The sequence below is a fragment of the Calidris pugnax genome, unplaced genomic scaffold (assembly GCF_001431845.1).
Source record: "Calidris pugnax isolate Ruff unplaced genomic scaffold, ASM143184v1 scaffold8, whole genome shotgun sequence".
Classification (NCBI taxonomy): domain Eukaryota; kingdom Metazoa; phylum Chordata; class Aves; order Charadriiformes; family Scolopacidae; genus Calidris; species Calidris pugnax.
Genome location: NW_015090830.1, coordinates 2817398 through 2844636, shown reverse-complemented (window position 1 = coordinate 2844636; position 27239 = coordinate 2817398). Strand labels below are relative to the sequence as shown.

The window sequence follows — 27239 nt, the reverse complement described above, 5'->3', positions numbered from 1 at the left end:
AACTGTACTTTTAGAAGACTGTAGTGTCTGAATTTGTAAAAACATTTATTTTATAGCCAGCTATGGTATTTGGGTTTCAAGGTCTCAATGTTATTGAGCTTAGCCAGGTGCAGGGATGCGAAGCGAGACCTGGACACTTGACCCAAGCTGGTCAACAGGATTATTTCATACCATGAACGTCACATTCAATATAAATTAGAAAACTTGCTGCATAGTTCTCTCTCTCCCTCGACAGTGGTGGTGCAGAGAACTTCTTCCCCTGGTGCTGGACCCCTAAGCCCTTCCCTTCCTCTTGAAGCTCTTGCAGCATCTGACATTGGCTGTCCACTGCCAGTTCACAGTTTCCTGCTGATAGAATAGGCTGAGTATAATTCCTGTATATTTTATATTGGTATCAGAATCAATATTGGCTCTTTAGTGTTATTAACGTTAATCCTTTAGTCTTAGCCTGGTGAATCTATTTAAATTTCAACACTTGTGTTTCTTTGTTTTTCCCTGACTCCCCTTCCTGGTCTGGGAGAAGTCATCTAGTCGTTTGGGAGTTGTTTGTGTCGGGCTACACCAGAAGATTAGGGTGCTGAAAACATACCCTGAGACTAAAATTGCCGTGGGTGTCACAAATTGAAACTGCCCAGCAGCACAACGCTGTGGACTTGGGTTTTTATAACCGTGGCTTGTGCAGGATCGTTACAGATACAATGATGATGACGACATCCCTGTATTTTGGACCGTCGCCAAAAAAAGACAAAAAAAACCCAAACCCCCATATATCTACCCATCGCTTACATTGGGACAATGGTAATATCATAGAATCATAGAATTGTCCAGGCCGGAAGGGACCTCCAAAGGCCATCTAGTCCGACCTCCACGCTGTCAGCAGGGACACCCCCAAATAGACCAGGTTCACCAGGGCATCGTCGGGCCTCACTTGAGTATCTCCAGGGATGGGGCCTCAACCACCTCCCTGGGCAACCTGTTCTAACCCTCACAGTAAAGAACTTGTTCCTTATCTCCAACCTAAATCTGCTCTTCTCCAGTTTAAAGCCTTTGCCCCTTGTCCTGTCACTACAGGCCTCTGTAAACAGGCTCTCCCCAGCCTTCCTGTAGGCCCCCCTCAGGTACTATGAGGTCTCCCTGGAGCCTCCTCTTCTCCAGGCTGAACAACCCCAGCTCCCTCAGCCTGTCCTCGTTAGCAGAGGTGCTCCAACCCCCTGACCATCCCCGTGGCCCTCCTCAGGACCTGCTCCATCAGGTCCACATCCTTTTTCTATTGACCTGCACACAGCACCGAGCCCTACAGCAAATAATTCAAAAGTGGAGGCCTTAAGGAGGCCTTAATTTCGCCGTAAGGGCTTCCTTGGCCTGGGGGAGACGGAGGGAGGGAGGGACTGCACCTCCAACCATCACACACTTATCTAATTTAATACAGTCACGCGTGACATGGTTTGGCACTGAAGGGGATGACGGGAATGAGCCCACAGACGGACCGGGGCGGGGCGTGGCACGGTCCGTTCCGCCCCCCCCCGCGTCTGTCCGTGGGCTGGCGGCGGCGCGTCCCCGCTCCACGCCCCCCTCGAGTGGGCGCGTCCCGGCGGCCACGTTGACAGGGCGGGAGCGGTGCCGCGCCCGCGTAGCGTAGCGTAGCGCGACGTAGCGTAGTGCAGCGCACCGGGCGGGCTGGTAGTCTGACTGGCCGTGGGGGTCCGGGTTCCCCCCCCTCCCCCGCAAAAATGTCTTCGCCTCCCAAAGAGAAAGCAGAGACGCGGGCCGGACACCCTCCTGCTGGTACGGCCGCCGGTTTCCGTCTCTCCGCTTCTTTCTCACCCTGTGGACGTGGCGTGGCGGGGGGGGGCTGCCAGTGAGGGGGGAGGCCGAGCGCCTCCACTGGGGGAGGCGAAGCCCCCCGGTCGGTGGTGGCGGGGCGCTGCCTGCGGCTGAGGAGGGCGATGGGCGGCCTCCGGCGGGTCCCGCCGCCACTGCCCCGGGAGAAGGGGTTGCGCGCCCCGGGTGGGTTTCCCCCGCGCTCCTTTTGCTCCAACCGGCGCCTGGTCCCGCTTTCTGGCACCGGCCTGCTCTCCCTCTGCTATCCCGCCCTCGGGTAACGGGGGCCGGTGCTCCCCGCCTCCCTCTTCCCCGCTGGCAGGCGCAGCTCTCTGTGGGGTTTGTGCCCTTCGGCATCTCCAGCCCCCTCTCTCCCGGGAGATGGGCAGCGTTGTCTTCGTCGGCCCTTGTCCCCCCCATCCTCGGAAAGGCGGGTAGGGGCTTGCGAAGCCACCGCCCGAGGGGGGCCTGGTGAGGGTGGGAAGGGAGAAGGGGTGGTTTGGGCCACCCGGCAGCCTGCCTGGCCGCTGGCAGCGCCCTGCCGAGCGGGGAGACTGGGAGTTAATGGTCCTCCCCGCATCCATTTTGCCTGTGGGCCTTACGGTGCCAGAGCAGGCTGCGGGCCCCCGGCTTTAATGCCAGAGGCTGGCAAGGTAGTTCCCTGCTCGCCAGCTGCCCAGGGAAGGAGCTCCAACACCTCTACCCTGCTCCTGGTTGGGGTCAGAGCCGTGTCCCACCTTCGGTCAGGCACTGAGCTGCCCCCCACCATAGGCAGCAGCTCCTCTCGCTGCTGGGGTTCGGCTGCTCGCAGTGTCCCAACTTGTCTTCATGTGCCGTTAGTTTTTCTTCTTCTTTATTACAGTTTTCTTTAAAAAAAGGGAACTTCGGTCCCTGCGCCAGCGACTTCTCACATGTCTTCTACTGTTTCTTGGTGGAATAGTTTTTTTTTGTTTCAGTCAAAAGATGCTGAAATTCTTAATTCACAGGGTGGTTAGTTTCATATTCAGATCACCCGATGAGATTTTAATCTAAATTTGAAAACAGGTTTTGAACCCTAATTGAATTCTGCTCCTTTTGTAATAAGGACCTGAAATTCCTTTAAATAGATAATAGAAGTGAGAAGTAATGGGTTTGCTTTGCACGGCAAATACAGTTCTGCAGGACAGTTAAGCTGAGCAGAGTCCCAGTTCTGCAGCCTCCCTTGTCATGGCATCAGCTCTTACTGGTGAGCTGGTTCAGGGAACCAAACCAAAGCCCCCTTCCCGAAGTCGATAGCTTTTGCTGCTGTAGCTCCTTGAGCTGGCTCACCTTCGGGCCAGGTAAACGTCAGTTTCAGTGTGAAGAGATGGTTAAGACCTTAGGTTGGTTTAGCTGTGTTTTCCTGAGCCACCATCGATGGAAAGGGAATAATGGGATAAATGGGGGATATTTTTATTTAGACGCTTTGCAACTGTATTTTCTGGTGGTGTTGCATGTTTTAGGGTTTTGCTTCAAAATCTGCCTCTTGAAAAAGGTGGAATTTATTTTTAAACACCTGAAGTGTTTTGTTTTTTTTAAACACCTCCATAGGCCATATGAGAAACTAGCGATGCACAGTGCAAACATATAACTGGAGTACAGTGCATGTTTTCCTTGCTGAGTATTTCAGTATTATTTTTTTCATTTGTAAAACATACATCCACATATGAACTGAAGAACTTTTTCAGCCATGTGCCTTATAAGATCGTTAGCATCCCTGAGGGTTTTTTTAATGGGTATGCACCAATTCAGCTTTGGAAGGAAGGAAGGAAGGCGATCACCAAGTCATCTTTATGTCATCTCTGGAAGAAGGTGGTTCTGAGCTGTTTGGCAGAGGAAAGTGGCCCTGTGGTCTTTTAACACTTGGAAAAATCCACAGTGACTGTGCTGGCTATAGGGGCTGAAGCTTGGTTTTAATCCTTTATCTCAAGCTGGTTTAGATCCTTGAATAATAATATAATGCAACAGGGCAGTTTGCAAACAAGTTTTAATAAAATGAAAGTAAAAAATTCCTAAAAAAAAAAATAATAATAAAAGATGACTACATAAATAGAGTAAAATAAATTGTGGTTAACCCTAACCCTAATTGAATAAATTGTGTTCATGACTAGCAAGGCAAAGATGTGAAGAGGGCATCTTTTTTGACTAATGGAGCTTCAAAGCTCTGGGTTTGCTGTGTACAGTTGTATAAATACCTACCTGTAATTGCAGATGTATCCTACCCTGCTGAGTATGACTTAGAGATGTAAAAGTTAGGAAGGATATGGATCATCAAATTAAAGCCGAATTGACAAATGCATTGTTTCTCATGCACACTGTTAGCCCTCGCTTACTGCCTGCATGCAGCCTGTTAGCCTCCTCTCTGCATTGATCTTTCACATGGGGTGGGGAAAAAAAGGCAAGAAAAGCACTTGAAAAGACAACAGATAATGAAATGGAAGGAAACCTCAAGACCTGGTTTAGCTGTGTTTTCCTGAGCCACCATCGATGGAACGGGAATAATGGGATAACTGGGGGATATTTTTATTTAGACGCTTTGCAACTGTATTTTCTGGTGGTGTTGCATGTTTTAGGGTTTTGCTTCAAAATCTGCCTCTTGAAAAAGGTGGAATTTATTTTTAAACACCTGAAGTGTTTTGTTTTTTTTAAACACCTCCATAGGCCATATGAGAAACTAGCGATGCACAGTGCAAACATATAACTGGAGTACAGTGCATGTTTTCCTTGCTGAGTATTTCAGTATTATTTTTTTCATTTGTAAAACATACATCCACATATGAACTGAAGAACTTTTTCAGCCATGTGCCTTATAAGATCGTTAGCATCCCTGAGGGTTTTTTTAATGGGTATGCACCAATTCAGCTTTGGAAGGAAGGAAGGAAGGCGATCACCAAGTCATCTTTATGTCATCTCTGGAAGAAGGTGGTTCTGAGCTGTTTGGCAGAGGAAAGTGGCCCTGTGGTCTTTTAACACTTGGAAAAATCCACAGTGACTGTGCTGGCTATAGGGGCTGAAGCTTGGTTTTAATCCTTTATCTCAAGCTGGTTTAGATCCTTGAATAATAATATAATGCAACAGGGCAGTTTGCAAACAAGTTTTAATAAAATGAAAGTAAAAAATTCCTAAAAAAAAAATAATAATAAAAGATGACTACATAAATAGAGTAAAATAAATTGTGGTTAACCCTAACCCTAATTGAATAAATTGTGTTCATGACTAGCAAGGCAAAGATGTGAAGAGGGCATCTTTTTTGACTAATGGAGCTTCAAAGCTCTGGGTTTGCTGTGTACAGTTGTATAAATACCTACCTGTAATTGCAGATGTATCCTACCCTGCTGAGTATGACTTAGAGATGTAAAAGTTAGGAAGGATATGGATCATCAAATTAAAGCCGAATTGACAAATGCATTGTTTCTCATGCACACTGTTAGCCCTCGCTTACTGCCTGCATGCAGCCTGTTAGCCTCCTCTCTGCATTGATCTTTCACATGGGGTGGGGAAAAAAAGGCAAGAAAAGCACTTGAAAAGACAACAGATAATGAAATGGAAGGAAACCTCAAGACCTCAGGCTGGTAACAGGGTGCACGAAGCAACTTTGAACTCCTTTCTGAAACATAGGAGGGCTTAACTTCAGCTTTATTAAATATCTGTCAGTGAGATCAATGCATCGATAATCCATTGCTGAGTCAGTTTGTACATCTTGCAGCCTTCTAAAGAGGGTTCCATAATTATGCTTTTAGCTGTTCATTTCTTATTGTAGATACTGTGGAGGAATAAGGCGAGGTGATTGTGTTAATAGTTTATTTATGAAGCTTTACAGTAGGTTTGTGAAAATAGTTATGTGATTTTTCCTACATTAAAAAAATACAGCTCTGGGCCCAGGTTTCTGTGAAACAAAGATATATAATAACTCTTACTTCCATTCTTGTTTTGTCAGACACTAATGTATGCTTCCCTTAAGCTTGCAGAATGGCTTATTTTGTGTTTCCCTCAGTCCTGGCTCTTCGTATATCTTATCAATATAATGGAATCCGTTATTATAGAGTACATAAGAAATAAATTTTGTGTTAATATTTAATACTGTGCTCAAGGAAAAAGGGGAGCCGCTAAAGCTCCTGGTTAGAGCAGCTGCAGTGCTTCTCTAGGTACTTGGTGTGGCTGTGACAACGGTGGGATTTCTTTCAGAATTCAGTCTTGGAAACTGGGCGCAGTCTGAAAAAAGCATGGCAGTGAGGGGGGGGTGGAAAAAGGGTAAACAGACTGAGAGTGTTTACTGACTCCACGTCATCTTGAGCAGTAATTGATTAACACAGTTGTTTAATACATTTCCAAAAGGAGTAGTCATACACTTAAGAGGAACACAGGCTGGCATTCACAGCACAAACAAGACAGTCCCGCCTGCCTCTTGGGGAGGAGAACGTGGCAGATAATAAATTAAAATCCCAAACTCAGCTCTTATTCAGCAGTGAGGCAAACACACTTGTGCTGCTGCTCTTCTCAGAGCGTTCTGGCAGATGATCCCCTCCCCATTTCACGCTTCAGAGGCTGGTGGCCACTGGGCCATCACCACTACGGGCAGCTGCTCCCAGTCCCCTCCTGCCTTAGCACAGGTGCCACCAGACCTCTCCTGGGCAACTGCAGCCCGAGGTCCCTCTTCTGCACAGGAAGGGCTTTCTTCCTAATCCCAACACTGTGTCATTGACACTGTCCTCTTCTGGGCACCGATTTATGGCAGCATTCTGGAAGGTGGTTTATCAGTTGTTTAAATCCTCTCTCTGTTCTGTGCAGGATTTACTATAAGGAAATCTGAGCCCTTGCTCTTTTAAGAATGACTTTTAAGTGACAAAATCACCATGGTAAGCATCTGTCAAATTATGTAGTAAATGCTAGGCAAGTAAGTAAATGAATCCTCCTAAATCCCAGAAAAATCTCACAAATGGAGTGGGTTTTTCTTTAGCTTGGTGGAGGTAATCATCATTTCTTCTCTCTGTCTAACCCTGAGGTAGTGTAGCTCAGTTGAAACCTTTTCAAAAGGAAGGTGAATGATGTTCCAAGGGTATTTCACTGCTTAAGCTAAATCTCTTGAAACTATATTGCATATGAGCATGCTGCGTCATGGGTGGCAGAGATGTACATCAGCTATATGTTTAGGATGCTGGTCTAATTATTTCACTTTTGGTCTTAGAAATACATGTCATTACTGCAGTTGTTTGCTGGATTCTTCTTTTGGTTTCCTACATCTGCACAGTAACCCTGGGTTACTAAAGATTATTCAATTATGCACCAGTGTTCTTTTAGCTGTCTATACTATGCCTGTTGATATTAGTGCAAAAAATCTGATTTTTAAAATTATTAAGTTACTTCATTGGTCAGTCACTATTATACCTTTTAATTGTCTGGTTATTTATTTTTTAATCCCTGCTAGTTCTACATACAAACAAATCTTAACGTGTTAGCTGCATACCTTTGCCAGTGACAGATGAAGAGAAAACAAGTGGCTGGTGGCCTGGTGATATATGAGAGGGGAGAGATTTTAGACCACCTAAATTAGCACTAAATTTTCGAGTATTGTTTTCTTTATTTTTCTGTTAGATGTTGAAGAATGTGGAAGCGTGTGTGCATTGCTCAGAAGTGCTGTTTGTAACCTGGCAGATGTTGCTGTGGAGACAGCATCTTCCACAAGAAGTAATTTGAAAGGGAACTAATAAGATTTGATTGTGCAATGATGTTAAATTCATAAATTAATGTAAATAAAACATACCAATCACTTTGATTAACTGAGATGCTAGAAGACGACAGCACTTGATAGAACTCAGAATGTTTGCTTTTGCAAACAAACTTAAATTTCTAAGGAGTTTGCATCAAGAAAAATGAATACGAATTTTAATTTTTGTTTTTTTTCTTTGTTCCCTAAACCTTTCTGTCTTTCTATGTCCTACACTGGTGAAACACTTCTCACGAATGTCAGTATTGTAAGTTTTGTGCTGAAGAGAGGGCACAAAGTGGTTAGTGTTTGGGTTTTTTTAATGTATGATAAGGGGATACAGTTTTGATAGGTTTTAAGACCTATTTCTTTGGTTTTGCCTGCTGATCGCCTCTCTAGTTAATGTTCATCATTGAATCAGAATCCAAATATCACACAAAGCTTAAAATCTATTTAAAAAATCCTGGGGCCAAAGACTTGTCACTTTCTCTTAGGTCACTTTCTCTTTATGGCTTGTCTTCACCCAGACTAATATATGCGCAGGAGTGTCCTTTCCATTGCTGTCCTGGGACCAAAACCTGTTTCGGGGATTAGCAAGGAACTGCTGTGAGGTGCCCTGGTCCTTCTGTGGCTGGGCACTCTCAGAAGCACAGCCTGTCCTGGCAAACCCCTTTGGCTCCATCTGAGGGCTGCTCTGGCACCCTGCTGGCTCCGGGCTGTGACATCTCTGTCGAGGCTGTCCACGGACTTACTGTGTCACTGACGTGTGAAACACAAACCAAACGCGTCTGTAGGTGGTTTCATTGTCTCCTGACTGCTATAGAGGTTTTCTGATGTGGTTGCTGATAGCTGTGTAACCCATCCAATTAGCTAACGAGATGCATCATCTTGTCTTGTGCTGTCCTGTAAGCGTGTACAGAGCAATGTTTGAAGCAACAACAACAACAAAAGAATTAAATAAAGAAAGGTACAATATTAAAAGATAAAGCAGACCAAGAGCAGCCTGCCTGTTGCTCTGCTTAGTAGCTGCAGTATTAGGCCTGGCATACTTTTCACTTTGGAGGGGATAAATGATGAGCCTAAGTGGATTTGCTTTCACTTCTAGTTTTGTGTTTCAAAGGGATGCTTTCATGTTTGCATAATTTCTAAAACTAAGTCATGACAAGGATTTGAAATACGCTAAATGCTTATGTTTTGCAAAACAAAAAGCTCTGTTCTAAATGTAGGTTAAGAGTCCTCCTAACCTTTGCTTTTTATTATACAGCCCATTAAGTACTTCCTTGTATAAATGCTGTTATCATAGCTGTAGCTTTTAACTTGAAATGACAAGTGAAATTCTTTATCCCTTCTTGTTTTATGGGTGTATTTAACATTCACATTTGTGGCCTTTTGCATAGTGTTATGCAAGCCATCACCTCCATTTCTTCTGACTGCTGCAAGTTTACAGGGATGGGGGAGAGTTAAAACAGAGTTGGGTTTTCTAAAATGGTATTGGAAGCAGGTGGTAAAGTGAGCTGCAAGCTCTCAGGATGAGCAAAGATGGCATGATGTGAAAGAGAATAGCAGATGCAGTCCTGAAGTTGCTCTTCCTCATGCTTGCCACTTCTAAACACTTTGGGCCCCTTTTTCAAACTGTAATTACTACTAAACTATTCTGTAAGATATTGGTGGGGGAGGGAGGACAGACTCATCCTTAAAATTTTCTTCTCTTACGCTGATTTGACTGAGGTTTGTTGTGTCTCTCTAACTTTCATTCCAGTGAAAGCTGGTGGGATGCGGATCGTACAGAAACACCCACACAATTCTGATGCCAAAGAAGAAAAAGACAAGGATGACCAAGACTGGGAAACCAGCAGGTGAGTATTTTGATTCGGTGCATGTGCTGCAGCGAATTTCCATCACCTTGAACCTTATCAGCAGTTTTATTTTCCTGGCACACCAAAGATACAGTTGTTCTTGTAGCATAAAATTGATTTAAAGTGGTAGCAAGTTATATGCTCCTTCGAGAGAACTGGGGAATTTGGGAATTTTTACTTTGCTGAGTCTCCCTTAAATGATTTTGCCAGGTAAGAGGAAGTTAGAGAAAAAAGTGCAGTTAAAGTAAGGCAACAGCCTCCTAAATCTCTGAACATCATTTCACACTGTGCAGAAATATAGAGGGAAGGCACATTTGGTCATAAGCATTACGCTGTCAATCTACATATGAGGTGTCTTGCTGTGTGCTAGGTTTGATTCCTTCTACCCTTTGGCCCTTATTCCTGTCTCTGCAAGGTATTTGACAATATGGTGATTTTTTAGAAGAAAAGTAAAAGTAAATGCTATTAGTAGTATTTGCTTTTATTTTAGGTGGGAATTTAGCAATTTTAGTGCTGGAGGATACCAAAACAAACAGTTGTTACTATAAATTAATAAAACTGCTTAAAACTGTTAGCAACTGCTGTGTAGGAATGAAAGAGGGAGGTTCAGTGGACTGTTACTGAGTTTCTGTTCATACAAGAGCCACCTGGTTTTGTACTGCTTTCCTTGGCCAGCTGTTTTTCATTGTGGCAAGACTATATTTACCTGAAATCTTTATGTACCAGCTTATTGCATGGGTTTGTCCTTGCTATTTGCTCAAGGCAAAAAAAAAAAAAAAAAAAAAAAGCCATTTTTGTGCTTTAGTAAGTTGACTGACTTATATGATGTTTATTTTACATGTAAAACAATGGTAATAAATAGGCATTGTGAACATATCGGTAAAATAACAACAAATGTGTCTATTTACTAAATCACAACTTGACTAGGAAAGGAAAAAAAAAAAAAAAAAAAAGAGAGCCATTGTTGTGCTTTAGTAAGTTGACTGACTTATATGATGTTTATTTTACATGTAAAACAATGGTAATAAATAGGCATTGTGAACATATCGGTAAAATAACAACAAATGTGTCTATTTACTAAATCACAACTTGACTAGGAAACACAATTATGAAAAGGGAAAAGTAATTTTAGTGAATATATTCAAATGAAAGGCAGGAAAACAAAACTTTATGCCATTTCTTCATTAAGCAAATTGGTCATCTTGTATTTCTGTTCAGTGGAATTTAAGTTCAGATGGAGTTTATATTGCAGTCAGGTTTTGTCCAAAGGAAGAAGTCATATCTTGTGGTTAATTTAAACCTTGCTTGGGGATACATCTTTGTATTTAAAGTCTGTTATAAACCTGCTTATTCTTGCATTTCCTTGGCATGCCAGCCTCATGGTAAGGGAATCTCATTAGGATCCAAATGAGAATACTTCTTATGGCTGTTCACAGACCTAAACCTCTGTTACAATATAGCTATCTGCTTTATTCCTTTCTTCAAACAAGGTTATGATTTTCCCCTCTCACTCAAATGGTATAGCGAAAAGTTAGAACTTAATCTTGGTATTTGTGGCTACATCCACTCTAGCACGTGGTGGCACAGCAGAAGCAGATCTGGAGGGGGAAACAGTTGATGCTGAGGACTTTGTGTTCACATTGTGTATATTTTGGAAATGACTTAGTCTGGTCTTCTGGACTGAAGGACCAATCCTAGCTGGTGGGTGTTAGGTGTTTCCTTGGACTGCATGTTCCAGTTCAGCTTTATCTGCAAGGACTCCAGGTTAGGTGCCCTGAGACCAGTCCAGAGTGCAAAACAACGCCTGGTCAACAGAATGATCAGGAGGAGGGGCGTAGTCCTGATCTTAAAATGCAGACAATTACACACTCTATATTAATATTGTAAAGCAGGTCCGGGAGCAATTTTTGTGTCTTAAAGGCAGAGAAGAAAGTTTAATGACCTCTAGAGCTACCTTGTTAACTAGGGAACAGTTAGATGTTGCACCTTAAATTCTTTTGCCTTGGCACTGGATCAGTTTATTGTCAGAATACGCTCTTTGCTTTGGTTTTCTTGTAGAGGAATTGTTATCGGTCCATATTAGGCACTTGTGCATACAATGTTACTTGAGCCTGTATATTAATACAAAAAGCATTAGTCTGAACTTTTATTTCTTTGATTTAATCCTCTTGAGAAAGAAAGGGGCAGGAGGGACATAAGGAGCATAGTTAGATGGGAACCAACATGAATTATAAAACAAAACTGTAAGTTGGTTTACAAGTCTGAAAGAAGCTGTTTCCTGGTAGAACTGTGAGGGAAAGGGCTTAATGTGCCTCATGTAGGCTCCTGTGGGAATACTTCTGCAGCTGGTGGCTGTACAAGCTATAGATGTGAGCAAGAAGTTATTTAGCCATAGACAGAATAAGCAAACTCCACAGGCGAGAGTACAGAAGGTTGTTGCTTGTGAAAATTATGTTTACAGCATGTCAACTGCTTTTGTGCTGGAAGGTGCAGTCCCCTGGAGTCTCTGTCTGCTCCTGGTAACTCATGATGCCCTTCTAGAACATTGGGATTTCTGACGCCTGTGGAGGGAGGTTTATCAGGAGATGGGGTTGGGTTTATCAGGAGGGGGAGAAGAGGCCACTAGCATCCTGTTCTGCATTCTCCGGCACCAATTTAGTCTTTGCTGTTTTTTTTAATGTCCCTTTGCTGAGCAGATGCAGAGACATCTGTGTTTTTGACTTTCTACTCTCATGTTTTTAGTGCCTCCTTAAGGTAGTATCGTTGATATGATGCAATCTCTACTCCCTATTGCATTAAAAGTCAAAAGAAGCAAACAGCCCTTCAGGCAATTCTTATCAGGTGATAGGGGCAGCTGACAGTGATGTGAGAGAAAATAATAAAACAGAGAAGAGTAATCTGTGTGTGTGTGTGAAGAGGAAGGCTAGGATGATTGAGTGATTGTTTAAAATCTCATTGCAGGCTTAGTTGAGGACAGATTAGTGGAATTGACAGTAAATAGACTTTGAGGTCTCCCAGAGTTCCCTAGGAGGTCCGAGAGCACACATTCTCCCTATGATGGCATGAATCTGAGCAGCTGCTCAGCAAGAAAGCTTTGGGTTAGTGTTCATAGAAGTATTTAGGGTTTGGAGGCAACTGGCATTGTTTTTGCAGTGTGCTAGCAGAAAAAGACATTGGGTCAGTGTTTCTAGTCGTAATGTAAACAAAGCTGATATAGGTAAACACTCCTGAAGTAGCTCACTGTACTGTGATAAACGTGACTTTAAAGTAACATTCACCAGCTATGTATTCTTTGACCTTTTTTTTTTTCCTCAGCTGTTTAGCAAGTCGCTATCCAGTTACTATAATTTACTCTGCAAAGTATTTTATTCAATTCTGGTTCCTAAAATGAAATTGTAATGACAGCTTACAATTTCATGAAATGGTAGACTGACTTGTCATAATGGTAATTTGTGATCCCTTAAAACAATATGTGGTAAGATGATTTTATACGTATTTCAACTTTTCCTACAAGGCAGTTCTCAGCCTTGAATGGTAATGGAAATTACTTTATATGTCTGTTATAAATATAGTTTTACTTAGAGAGGTATGGCTGGATATGATTATATGGAGAAGACTCAGTGAAAGAAGGGAGGGATTGTATCATTTGGCTTAGGTAAACTAAAAAAATGTGTGCGGTATCCAAAGACAGTGACACCGCTGGTCAAGATGTCAGTGGTAAACTTGACTGTGACTTGGGGTCCTCAGCCCATGTATTTTTCAGAGCAACAGTGATTTTGATCAGCCTGGTTGGAGATAGGATACTGGCTAGATGAACTTGTGGTCTGATCCATTATTGATTCTCTTATGTTTTTCTAATTGCTTAAGACTTGCATTGATTTGTTTTTTTGGATATGGTTGCAGTTTTGATTGATTGTCAGTCATACTGATTGCCGCCAGAAGTTGTTGTGGCTTTTTTTTTTTTGTGTGTGTGATGCTAAATGAAGGTGAAACATATAATTAGATGTAGGGTTATGAATAGAAACCGTCATTTTTCAGGACTGCATATTGTCATAGAAAATATTTGGAATAAGTAGGCTACTCATAGTCCTCGGCTTTATTAGAATGCTTGTATAACTGAGATCTGCAATATTGCACTCACTCCTGTGCCAGCATCTGACTAGCCATAATAAATGCTCCTGAAAGACAGGTAATTTTAAGTAAGAGCTGCTCATTGCACAAGAGCTTCATTAATTGTCAGTCTGGGACCTCAAGAAAAAGAAACTATAATTATATATATCAGCATCTGGATTTAAAAACAAAAGTTAAAGCAAATATCTGGCTCATTTTATCTTCTAACATACAGGGTAAACTGCAAAAGCTTTCATGTCTAGAGACTGTTTCCTTCTCTTTTGTTATATTTCTGAAACAAAGTGGGTAATTACTGTGATTTAATTAATGAACATAAATGCAGTAGAGTGGTTTCTAAGTATACATTGTAAATTGTATGTGTTTTGTATCTTAAACTTACCTGGAGATTGTGAATCCAGCATTATGTCTGATTTTCCCATTAGTTCTAGAAAGAACAAATTATGCAGCCTGGATTTTAATTCAGTTTAGGGTGTGGATATTGGCCTCAGCTGTATTCATTGGACAAAAGAAAAATAAAATTAAGAGGATAATTTAGAATGTGATTACTCAAAAGCAAAATCATACTAATGGAGCATATGAGTGTCTGTATGTCTAAAAGCTGGTCTCAGTACTTTTGCAGTTCCACAGTAAGAGAGGAGTTGTCAAAGGCCTCTGTCGTCCTTCAGGTATCTCTGTGTTATTTGTTAAGTCTGAATATGCTAATTAAGCTGTGCCTGCTTTTTTCTTTTAAAAGTGTGGTGGAAATCCCAAGAATTCAGGCTGTGGGTATATACTTTCCTTCCAGACTAAATTTGTTTTTCCTTTCCCTCACTTTGCTCCGTTGCAACTGTGACAAGAAGTGAGCCACAGGCATGATTTCCATTTTTCATTTACCACTGAATGTTTTGCTGTCATTGTAATATATTTATTTTTGCCCTCTAATAACCCATGTTGTCCAAACTTCTGGCACAATTTAAAAAAATGTAAAGTAGATTATACAACTAAGGCATTAGAGCCGGTTTGTATGTTTATTTACACCCTAAATATGGAAATGCTTCTGTTTCTCTTCCATGTATTTCACCCTGTTCTTGTTATTTAGCTGGGGCAGGAACTGTAAAGTCAAAGTCTGGACCCTTTAACTTGGGAATAGCTGTCCTTCAGCACAGCTAAGACCTGGGAAATGATGTCCAGTGTTCCACTTGCTTGCACCCATGTAGTTTCTGTCATGGGTGAAGATGTTTCAGTCCAGTTAGTTCTAACGTTGTCTGTTGTAGTGTGAACAGATGTTTGACAGAGGAAAATCTTGGGAGTTCTAAGGACAAAAAAAAAAAACCATCATCAGATGCTTTACAGCTTGTAAGACATGGGAGGCCTAAACCCCTGTGAACAGGTAGTATTGTACTCCCGTAAATAGGGTGAATAGCCCACTAGTGTTCCTCCCATGTAGTTCACCAACACGCAGCTGAAAGGAGACCTCTTTACCTGTGTTCATGCATCTGTAACACTAAAATATTGGAAAAGCAAGCAGGCGTCGACTCGGCGTGGTGAATATTTGAGATTAAAAGAAAGAGACAGGTCAGCACAGATAAGCTGCTACATCTTCTGCTTAAGTTTTTGGAGAGAAAATGCTCAACTTTGGTATAGTAGAGGATTGACTGCGTGTCCTTTCTGGCAGCAGAGCCACTTAAGTGTTGGCTTAAAAGGTTCCTTGAGCTGTTGTGTCAGTGGAGGCAGCTCTGGAGTGAACTGATATCTTGTACAAGCATCTGTCATCAACATCTTGATCCTCTTCTTTAGCAGAATCCACATTTCTTCTTTCACTTTTCAAAACGCCTCTTTTCCCCCCTCTTTTTGCGGCCTGATTCTGTTACCTCTGCGAGCTGATACAGCTACACACAAAGATCATATTCACAGACTATATTGCCATTTTATGCTTGACCATATAAAAACTGAAACTTGATTAAATGTATGCATATAATGGGTATGACTCTTGAGGGGTTTTATTCATGTCTTTGGCATTTGAGCTCTCCTTACTCAGATGTGGAGCTTTGGAGGCAGTTGCTCTTAGAGGATGAAATGTTTGGGGGCAATGCAATGGAAAAAACAACCTGGCTGTGAACACCAGGTTTGCAGTTATTGGGAAAGATGCTAACTGCAGCAAACATTGGACATTACCCCATTGTCATACCAGAGTTTAGTGTTACTGTAACTTTTTCTTTACTTGGGTAAATATTCCAAAGGCTAAGAGGAATTTCTGCTGGCAAAAGAGCTGTAAAAAATTTGCAACTATAATTTTGTAATGTTATTAAGCAGAATACAGAACATAGCACAGTGAGGGAAATAGCTTCCTACTTTCTCCAAAACATCTTTATTTTCTAAAAAGATTCTGTGCTTGGCGCTTTATTTTCTTCCCTTCCTCGTTCTTACCTTTTTTTTATTTTGGACTTAAATTCACTTCACAATTAAGAGAATGGCTTCTTAATAGTGTCACACTCCTTTACATAAGTGACACTGCCTTCAGTGCATTTTCCTGCCTCATTATTCATCCTTGTGTCTTAATCTTTTGCATAGAGTTTTTATGATTAGTAGATGCTCAAGTCTGCAAAAGTTTATAAATGCATAATTTGTTTAATTCTAAACCAAACCCCAACATTAACAGTTTTCATGTGATTTTCAGGACAATACCTTCTGCAGATGACCAGTTACTTGGAGAAGTAGCAAAGTAATTGTGGTGACCTGTGTTGAACTATATCAAATGCATATACAGTTATAGAGTTAACTGTAAGTACAGAGAACAAAGTATGTAATGCTGATTTTTTTACATGAAGAACTACTGTAAGGATAGAAAAGAGATTGTGAATATCTCCATTTAAGATGTGAGAGTATCTTCACTTCTTAAAAATCAATGTAGGGAATGGAGAAAAAGCTAGACAGGATTATGAATGAAGCATTCTCATACAGGAAGATGAGTCTGCTGAAAGACTGTTTCATGCTTCCAGTATTTCTTGATGATTGAAGTAGTAAGTTGATAAATCCATCAGTGTAAGTGCTAGTTGTGACATCATATGGATAGCTCTTTTCATATTCCTGAAGTACTGTGTGCGTGTATGAAAGAACTAAAAAAGATCCGATACTTTCCAATTTCCAAGTGAATAGAAGATACACCATCCAGCTCAGCGAGAGCTGGGTTTGATCCCAAAGAAACATACGCTGTCTGATGAAATTAGCTGTAAAGCTGAGTTGAATTGTCAGCCAAGCTGGTGTAAGAAAAAGGATTTTATAAGAATGAAAGTCTGTAATTTGTATTCTGTGTGATGAGGGAAGTGAGAAAAGCTTAGTCATACGTGAGAGGAAAAGGGATGGGAAGTAGTATCCTGTGAGTGGCACAGCTTAGTTAGCATGGCGTTCCACCTCTGTATGGAAAAGTAAAATGTCTTAAGCTAGTAGCTGCAGCGGTGGCATTTTGCTTTGTGCTTTTCAGTTGATACCTTTCTGAAGTATTGAAATGCATAGGATGAAGGTCACCATGCCAGTTTGAAGGCACAGACAGGGTTGAAACAGATATTACATAGGCATTATAAAGCACAAAAATTTAAAAATTTCCAAACCCCAAAAATATAATCAAATCCTTTTCATTATGCCAACTGAATCCAAATCTCTATTATTTAAGTCTTCAGCAACACTGAGCATTTCTAAAGCTAAAGGTATGAATTTCTACTAGAAAAAGCTGCCAGGGGACCAGATGCTACTCATTTATTTAGAATCAAAAACCTATGTTTGAAGTGAAGTCATCATGAGATGAAAATGAGTAGGAGGCGTGTGAGTTTGACACCATGTGTGCCGAGGAGGGGGATCTACTTTTTCAAGTAGCACCTTCCTCTCCCTTAAGTTTCTTCTGCCTCAGCTGCATCAAGCACCAAACTTTGAAGCAGTTTAATATTAAAATAAACTTAAAATTATCATTTGTTAACCATCGCTGGGCCGAACAGAATTGGCTGCTCCCAGGACACTGGTACTATTAGCAGGAGATACACATGAGGTAATTAAAGACAGCACTGAAAACGTTTGTTGTATTATCATCAAAGTTTTATTTAGTCTGCTGTAGCAGTTGATAGAGCTGTTCATTGCAGCACATTACTTGATGGGAAGGTGTTCACTGCTGTAGGCTTGCTGTCTTATGATTTTATTGTAACATTTCAATGATTCCATCTTGGTCACAGGCATCCTGTTAAATAAAAGGCAATTAGGAAAAAATACTTTAGCAACATTCACACAAATCTTAGTTCTGACAAGTTTCAGTTTCTTTGGGACTCATTGCTTAGAATATATATGACACGGTGAGCCTGGGGCTGTTAACATGTTCAAAGAGGAGCTGGTTTTGTTGCTGCAGGGTACAGCCAAAGTGTTTTTGTTTTTTCTTTTCCCTAATGATCTCGAAATTTAACTTCTTTGTTGGTTTGTTGTTGTTTTTTTTTCAGATTGTTAGAGCCATAATTAAATATTAGGCTACCTCTCAATTATGGAGAGACCCATGGCATGCTTCCTCTAGCACCCTGTCCTGCAGTACTGTATCAGAGAGTCCCAGAGTCTCAGCGTGTCTGGTTTCACTGGTGTCTTTTGCAGCAGGTGGACTCTCCCCAGTCTCAAGGTGGCGATTCACACTGAGCTCCTGGCTCTTGCCTTGGGATTCTGTCCGGGGTGGGGGGAACTATCATTAAGCTTGCAAATGTTGATGTGCTGAAGGTGCATCTCTGTAGGTATCTTCTCAAATGATAAATTTCACTCTAGGAACATAGAATCATAGAATGGTTAGGGTTGGAAGGGACCTTAAAGATCATCTAGTTCCAGCCCCCCTGCCATGGGCAGGGACACCTCCCACTAGACCAGGTTGCTCAAAGCCCCATCCAGCCTGGCCTTGAATATTTCCAGGGAAGGAGCCTCCACAACTTGCCTGGGCAACCTGTTCCAGGGTCTTACCTTTCCCTCCAGCATGTCGACCGCGCCACACAGCTTGGTGTCGTTGGCAAACTTGATGAGGGTGTGCTCTATCCCACTGTCCGTGTCACCAATAAAGATGTTAAACAGCACCACGTGACAAAACAGATGTTAAACAGCACAGCATGGTGAATTACTGTATTTAAGACAAACACTTTCTTGTCCTTTGCAGTGCTGATTGTTTGTTACTGCTTTCCAAAGCCTACTCCACATAAGTGCAAAGCTCCAGGTATTACAATGGCAGGGCTAGACTGTTTTGCCCGAACAGCTTAAGTTATAGTATCTATTTTGAGAGCATTTGGAACTACTGAAAGTCTTCAAAATAATTCAGTAAACAAGATTTCATTACTGACTGTGTGCATTCTTGTACACCTTAAACATTGATAATGAGCTTGATTATCCTGCAGTCCTGATGGTCACTCTCCTGAGACTGTAACCTTGTATTAGTATTTAGAACATATGTTGATAAACCGTATTTACAGTTTGGTGGTTGTTAGGATGATGAAGAGTACTTTGAATTACTTTACTTATGAAAGCTGCCATTGCTCTATTTATTATTTTTTTAAAATCTCTTGTTTTTGCATGCAACATATTATCATATTTGCTAATATGCAACATGTTATTACTAATAAGCAACTTATTTACATGCAATGTATTAGACTTTTGACATTGGCTTGCTTGTTAAAATGTTGCTTTTTTATTGGAGGTGATGGACTGAAATGTCAGTAAACTGAACTGAGTATTTTCACACTTCTGTTATTCTTTTATTTCTGGAATCATGCTAACTTGTGATTCTAGAGGAGAAGTGTATGTAGCCATATGTATGCTGTTTTATATCAACAGTGACACTAATAACATTACCACAAATTCTTCCACATAAGGCTACATAGAAGGTTTTGATTAAATGAAATTTACCGTTCTTATTGCTTTGAAAACTGCTGTAGAATTAATTTCCTGTTTCCAGACATTACACAGTTCTGTTTCTGCTGGTGTGTTTGAAAGATTTTATTCTTGTTCCAGTTTACAATGGGAGGGTCAGGGAAATGCCAGAACCGCAAAAGCTGCTAAGGAGTAGAGCTTCGTGTTCTGCTGTTTTCTCCAAACATGTGCCTTCTGGCTGATAACACTGCCTGCTCTGGTTCCTTCCCCAGATTGGGATGGTTTGGATGACCTCTAGATGGCTTTGAAGTTAATACTGTGTTTTTCCTTCGTATCTTGTAAGCAAGCACAATTACAGAAAACTTGCAGTACTGCTGTGCCCTTTGGAGGTTCTCCCTTTATGACACCTTTTTTCACAGTCGCCATGTTCTTATTTCATGTTGTATCTTACCCTTGAAACTATTTCTGTATTAGTTAGGGATTGTCAGTTGTCCTCTTCATTTTCCTAAAATCCCCCCCTTTTTTTTTTTGTGAAGAGCTCCAATGTAGAGAGACCTCTGTGTACTCATTCCTCCTTCTATGCAGAGCCTACTAACAACATTGCTGGTCTGATGATCAGGACTTGGCTCTTTTATATTTTTTGTGTCAGACTGAGAAATAAATAGAAATGGTGTTTAGGAGCTGCATAGTTCTAATAGATATGTAGCAGTCATATGTTTTAAAGCAGGGATGTGTCATTTTTGTGTTTGGCTATTACTGTTTCTGATTCTCGAGAGTGTTTTCTACCGTATCCCATGGTAACTCAGTTTAATGAGGGCTCTTGTTGGCATTTTTTGGAAATCTGTGCATACCAAATGGGCTAGAATATTTATTTATTTATTTTTATTGCTTTGATAATTCTTTCAGGTTTTAATACCCTTACTGGGAAGAGAAAATTCACCAAACTAATGCACACTGGTTTTCCCTGCCAGTAGGATAAGGAAAGGGAAGAGAACTGCTCACAATTAATGCACCAGATTTTTGTCTTCCTCTCCAGCATGTTTAAAATTTATGTAGGTTATTAGCTAATGGCTTTTAAAGACACTGTATATTTCATACTTCTCCCTGACTGTTGCCATATCTTTTACAATAAAGAACTATTAATATAATGAAGGAAAGGAAGTTATAACCTCATTATAATCTCTTTCTTTTCTGTTTTAAAGAACATGAATGGCTATGCAGGGGCCAGCACAAAGCTCACTCTCTTTCCCTGCCTGTGCAGCGTTCCCCAACATATGATACTTCGGGGCAGTGGACAAGAAGGGATGGTGTAGAATGAGCCCGATGACCTCTCCCAGCACCTAGCAATCCAAATTATTGCTTAGAAACTTGCTAATCATATTAAATTACTGTTGTTGGACCGAGTTCGTATTTCTCTAGTCCTCCTGAGCATGCGTACGTTTCTCACCTAAAAGCATGCCACAGACTTACACACTGGCATAGTTCTATTTTTTTCTGCTTATTTTCCTTTTCTTAATTGTTCTTGTGCTCCAGTTGCCTTTTTAACTGCCTTTAGGGTATTAAGCTGCTGGTTTCAAAAATCTTTCCATGGTGATTCCAACATTTGTTTTTGAGTTTAATAGCTGTTCTAGAGCCCATCATTATGTATGTACAATGTACAAAAGGATTGTTTTTCCCAGTACATGTATTCTGTATTTATCAAGGTGTCTTCTTTCATGTTATTGTTCCTCTGAGATCCCTTGTAACTGTATACATTCAGGGTTGGGTTTTTTTTATCCTGAATAATTCACTAACATTAGCATATATTGTCATCTTGTTATTTAGACTTCTTTTTGAGATTCTTGTAGGATCCCACTGTTAATCTCTATCGCTATGATATTTGATTTATTCCTGTCCTTTATTTCCAGTTTCTGGTTCTCGAGGGAGCCTTCTGCCCTATCCCTTGGTAACTAAGTTTATTTAATGAGGAAACCTTTTATATTTTTTTGGAATTCTGCACATACCAGATGGACTGTAAGTTTTTTTCTTCGCTTTATCATTCATTCAGATTTTAATACTAGTCTCACAAATATTTATCCAACAAATATAAACTCTATTTTGGGGTAACTTTACAGTAACTTTACCTTGAATATCACCCACTCATTTTTTCTCTAGAAAATCCTGAGCTAAAGTTTTCTAGCACTGTTACAGTCATTAGGTGGCATGCGAAAATATGCAAGCAAAGGAACTAAGTGATAGATTCATATGCTGAATCTAGTTAAGCATTCAGATTACTGAAACAAATTAACTCTTTATTTACTTGTTTTTAATATTTCCTTTTCGAAGTTTATTTCTTTGTACCTATTCAAGAGAGAAAGCAAGTAAATAGCTTCTGTGCGATAAGTGGCATTCATTTGTTTTTATTTTAACTTAATTATGTTACTGCAAAATGTAGTGGAAAAGAAATATTATCAAATGGGACAAAGTGTCTGTACAAGGAACCTAACAGCAAAATTTCCATCTGAAGTCATCTCAGATCTTTACAGCTTTTATAATGATGTTTGCTAACGCTGGAGTTATTGAATCTTCACAGTTTATGTTTAGTCTGCGGTAATTTCAGTGGATGTTTACTGCCATGAGATTCCATCCATCTCACCTTTTAGTAGAAAAGGCAGTGTTGAGCTAAGCTACTGGGCAAATATTCATGCATTAGGATTTGAACGAATAAACAAAAGCTATATTTATGGAACTAGTAGACATATGACTTCATATATGCAAACAGTGGAAGTACTGATTGTTGCCAATGACCTCAACAAGGAAGTAAACAGTGAAATTTTCAAGACTACAGGTGATACAGAGCTGTTTTGCTTACTTAAATACCCTACCAATAGTGAGGAACTCCAGAAGAACATCACTGAACTCTGCAAAAAGAAGTTTTGGATTTAAAAAGCCCCTGGAAAATCCATGGAAAATAGTTTGTGGAGGGCTACTAAATACAAAGTTGTAGCCTCTGGCTTGGAAAGTTCCTGAGCAGCAGATTTCTGGAGGGTGCTCTCAGGAGCACTCTTCTACACGCTCCAACTTCAACTCCTTCCCCCCATATTCAGTGCCGCCCTCTGAGAGTCAGCAAGGTGAATATGTGGTCTAACACTGTATGGCTAGTTGTAGGCTGACTTAATGTTGAGGTCAATTCCCATTTCAATAGAGATATACGTGTGTTGGCAGGAAATGGTGACCTTATGAAATATGTATGTATCGATACTGAGTAAGAGAAGTACTTGGGAATTTGGCTTCTCAGTGGCCATGGTGTCATTAGTTGATTTTGGGGGCAGTACAGTAGTACTGCTGCAGTAGTTTCTAGAACATGTATGGTTGATTTTAGGAACTTGAAAAGTTGGAAACCTGTATCAGAGCACCTTCTAGGAAGGCATTTTAAAACTGTCTTCTAAATTATTCTAACAAATTGCTTGCTTCTTTAGCCCTATTGTAAGTAGCTACTTATAACCATCTTCAGCTGGTGTCAGCAGACCTGACCCCTTAGTCTTAGATGAGGATCTGGTCTCTCCTTCCTACACCTATTTAGTCTATATGGCATACCTGTAGGCTCTATAGCAAATTCAGGGAGCACCTCAAAAGCAGTGTTATTCTCTGGATTGCAACCACTGTTGCACAAGGTATTATTAACACCTTTAGTCTTGCAAGATTCACTAGGCAAAAGGGCTAGAGAAAATGTAAATCTGATTGCTTGAAATAACCTTGATAGTGTTTACAGTACCTCAGGAAATCTCTTCTGGCTAGATTTTGAGAAGTAGTCAGGGGCAGGGGTAGGAATTTTAAGACATAAGTTTGTTTGTTTTGGTTTGTTTTTTATGATTTGATTGCCAAGGAATGCTTTCAGGAGTTCAGTTTTGGCATAGCAGTATATGAATTAACACCTTAATTCTCCTCAGCTTTGCTTAAATTTGTATCCATTATCTTTAATATATGGCATAAATTGGATATGATTAATTCTTTCCTGGTTTCTTCAGACTATAGTCATAGGCATAAATGTAGACTGAGCTTTTCGAGCAGAAAAAAGAGGAGAATGAAAAGCAAAGAGAGGAGAAGAGCCTTGATTTATACATTTTTCAGTTTGATTTCCTCTTTCTTAAATGAAGGGAGATAAGAGCTGCAGTGTTAGTTGATGATTCATGATCTGCCAAAATCAGTTTGTCTAAAAGGGGAAAAGAACCCCCTCCACCACAGAAACATGTTTTAGCTTTTGAAATATGGAAAAGGAAGAAAATATAAGAGTTGTCTGAAAAAATAATTTTACCACAAACCCAGCAGAGATTTTCTAGAGAGATGTGTGTGTTTTTCCACTTGAAAATTGAGAAAACAACCTGATAAATATAGATGAAAAATTTAAATGCCACGTGCTAGTCTAACTAGCGTAGACTAGTGTAACTGTCTGCAAATAAATTCTACAGCGAGACTAGTCGGTCTTTGGGTAGATGTCAAGACATAGATGGTTTTGATCTAAAAGTTTCATTTGGTTCTCTACATCATCACTGTCACTTCCCTAAAGTAAACTGTTGGAAGGGATGAAATATCACTGTATGGGAAGAAGACTGAAAAAATCTTTATGCAGAGTACAGCTGCTTTAATTCAGTGTGTAGTACTTGATGTTCATGACTTTTCATACCCAGTAATGAGCTTCTCTTCACCTCCCCACCCCTGCACTCCTGGTGTGATAATTTTCATTTTGGTTGCAAGTCTGCAATCCTTCTGCTGCTAGGCATCTTGAAATAATTTGGAAGCGATGCTGTGGAGACAATGGCCTGGAAGAGTTCACATTTGGTACAAGTAGTATTGGCAGCGTAAATATTGACTTCTGTGGTAGGGCTCATCAGCTGGTAATTACAAACAATCCTGAAATGGTCAGAACTGACCTCTGTCACGTGCGCATGCACAGTGAAATAAGAAGGATCTAATAGAACTATCAGTAAATGACGTAGAGAGGTGCTGCGGGATGTTTCTACTTACACAGTTCCATAACGCAAGATAGGACCATCCAGTGAAAATACAAGGTAATGAAATATTTATCATGTGGCCTTTCTCAGATGAACTACAAACACATCAATGACATTTTGGTGGTAGGTCTCCTAGCAAACTGACTGGTTTGTGTGTATGTAGAGAGGGTTTTTTAAATGATCAAATAGCACAGCGATGTGAAAAACTGATACAGATTCCATCAGTTGCAGTGTAGTCTCTGCTTTGCCTCACACATTGAAACGCTTCCGAGAGGCTGGCAGTCTGGTTACTGTCTGAAATACTCAGGTGGTGCCTTGCCATCCTGGTGAGATTCCTGTATCTCTGGCGTGGTAGTGGGGAGAGAAAGAAGGGTAGAGGGTAGAGGCAGCGTGCTGTCAGTGGAGTCAGACAACTGGTAGAACACTTAAATCTCTTTTCTGTCACGGTAGCTCTCCCTGTGTTGCAAGCTTCACCTTGGAGCCCTGGCTGTGGGCTAACACAGTTTTGTGCTGGTTAACAGATAAATGAGTGAAGTCTAGGCTGCAGCCAGAATGTGAATTAACCTCCTTCTCCCACTTTCACCAGCCGGAGGAATTTGTTGCCTGAGGTTATTGACAGCGTTTGAGCCCTGTGTTTACTCTCCAGGCCAGCTGGGAACCAGCTTGTAGTACTTTTGGATTTGCAGACTAGACCCTCTAATTCCAATTTGAGATACCTTCTTGAAGTGAAAAGAATTAAGAGCCTTGTGGGAGGACAAAGCTGACTTCTTTTTCTCCCTTCACATTTCTGTAGAGGTGAATAATTGAATAATTCAGTTTATATGAGCCCGATTGTGAGTTAGAAACTGCAGCTGTGTTAATTTATGAACTTGTCATAGTAAACAAAAGCAGCATCAATGTTTACTTCTATAAGCAGCCTCTTAAAAAAAACTGGTTGCGAAATACTGTTGGATTTTGATTCTACCTGTCTGTGATCATCCAAGAGAAATTGCAGGCAATTGTTCTTTTGCCCCAGGCACCAGTTTAGATTTTATCCAGAGTTATCTGCTGTGTCTCCTGCTCTGGGTAATATATATGAACAAATTCTTCAGGGACTCAGGCATGTTTTAAGGACAGCGAGCTGGCTTCAACTCAGCCCTGGTGAGATGAGATGTTATTGAGGAGCCCTGCAAGGTGATCAGGTTGCTGTTATGCTCTTAGGGTAAGCAGAGGTGTGGAGGTACTAGCTTTAAACACTTATTTGGGACGTAAACTTCTGCAGCTTAAGTTTAACTGTACTGCTGCTCTGTGGAGATCTGTGTTGGTTCTTACTGAAGTTCACAAACCAAATGTGGAGTTTTGGTTTTAATCTGTAAATCCTGAATGGTGGTGTTCTTCACTACCTGGCATGCGGTAAACATAACTGCTACGTTTGAGTTTCCTCAATAAAACATGCTGCAGGAGTGCTTTGAGGAGGTTATGAAAATCTGTCTGACATTCTCTGTGTCTGTTCAAAAGAGAAAGATCAAACTTGCCAGATACTTTTTGCACTTCCTGTCTAAGAGAGCAGAAGGGCTGAGTTGAAGTTGATTGGCAGGCTTGACAGCCTGGAGAAGTGGGTCAATGTGAACCTCGTGAAGTGCAATAAGTGCAAGTGCAGGGTCCTCCACCTGGTCAGGGCAATTGCCAGTGTTAGTACAGGCAGGGGGATGAAAGGATTGAGAGCAGCCCTGCAGAGAGGGATTTGGGGATGCTGGTAGATGAAACGATTGATGCGAGCTGGCAGTGTGTGCTCCCAGTCCAGAAAGCCCGGTCTATATCAAAAGAAACGTGGCCAGCAGGTCGAGGGAGGTGATTCTGCCCTTCTACTCCACTCTGGTGAGATCCCACCTGGAGTACTGCATCCAGCTCTGGAGCCCCTAACATAAGAAGGACATGGACCTGTTGGAGCAAGTCCAGAGGAGGGCCATGAAGATGACCAGAGCACTGAAGCACCTCTCCTATGAAGACAGGCTGAGAGAGTTGGAGTTGTTCAGCCTGGAGAAGAGAAGGCTCCGTGGAGACCTTATAGTGGCCTTCCAGTACTTAAATGGGGCTTATAAGAAAGATGGGGACAAACTTTTTAGTAGGGCCTGTTGTGATAGGACAAGGGATAATGGCTTTAAACTAAAAGAGGAAAGATTTAAACTAGATATAAGGAAGAAATTTTTTATGATGAAGGTGGTGAAACATTGGAACAGATTGCCCAGAAAAGCTGTGGGTGCCCCATCGTTGGAAGTGTACAGAATCAGGTTAGACAGGGCTTTGAGCAATGTGATCAAAGCAACCTTAAAGATGGCCTTGCCTGTGGTAGGGGGGGGTTGGACTAGATGATGTTTAAAGGTCCCTTCCAACCCAAAACATTCTGTGATCTATGTCTATGGGTAGTATTTTAATTGTATTTTTTTCTACTTTATGGGGTGAAAATTCAGACTGCTGGATAGCCTGTAACTGTCTTTTCAAGTCCAAGCAATAAAAGTATGTTTAGCTGAAGCACATTTGACCTAGAAATGTGATATCGTTGCAAACAAGTGCTTTAGAGAGTTTAAAAAGAAAGACTTACAATAACAACATTTATGGTCTCATTTATGTATAAACAGTCTTTTTCAAAAAATGCAAGCCTCCATGTGACATAGTAGGAAGAAATTTTATATAATCAGATTCTGGTATAGTTTTCTTACTGTTGTATGTCTGACACCTCTTCCTGAGGCAAGATGAGCCTGGGAATGAGAGGGAACACTAGCTGATACTGAACTAAAAATCCCAAGTCTTCAAGGCTAATGTTGCTGGCACTTGTTTCGAGTGTTTCTTTTCACTTAGATACAGGAAGACAGCTGTCCTTCAGTG

General features: G+C 41.0%; 1 protein-coding gene across 1 annotated transcript in view; it reads left to right on the top strand.

The window, feature by feature from the left end:
* Positions 1-1591: 1591 nt before the first annotated feature.
* The window catches only part of DAP (death-associated protein), a 53697-nt gene continuing 28049 nt past the window's right edge, over positions 1592-27239 (top strand). The window contains exons 1-2 of the mRNA XM_014941046.1: positions 1592-1785; positions 9303-9399. Coding sequence (XP_014796532.1) covers positions 1731-1785; positions 9303-9399 — 152 coding nt within the window. The 5' untranslated portion in view covers positions 1592-1730. The remainder of the gene's footprint in view (positions 1786-9302; positions 9400-27239) is intronic.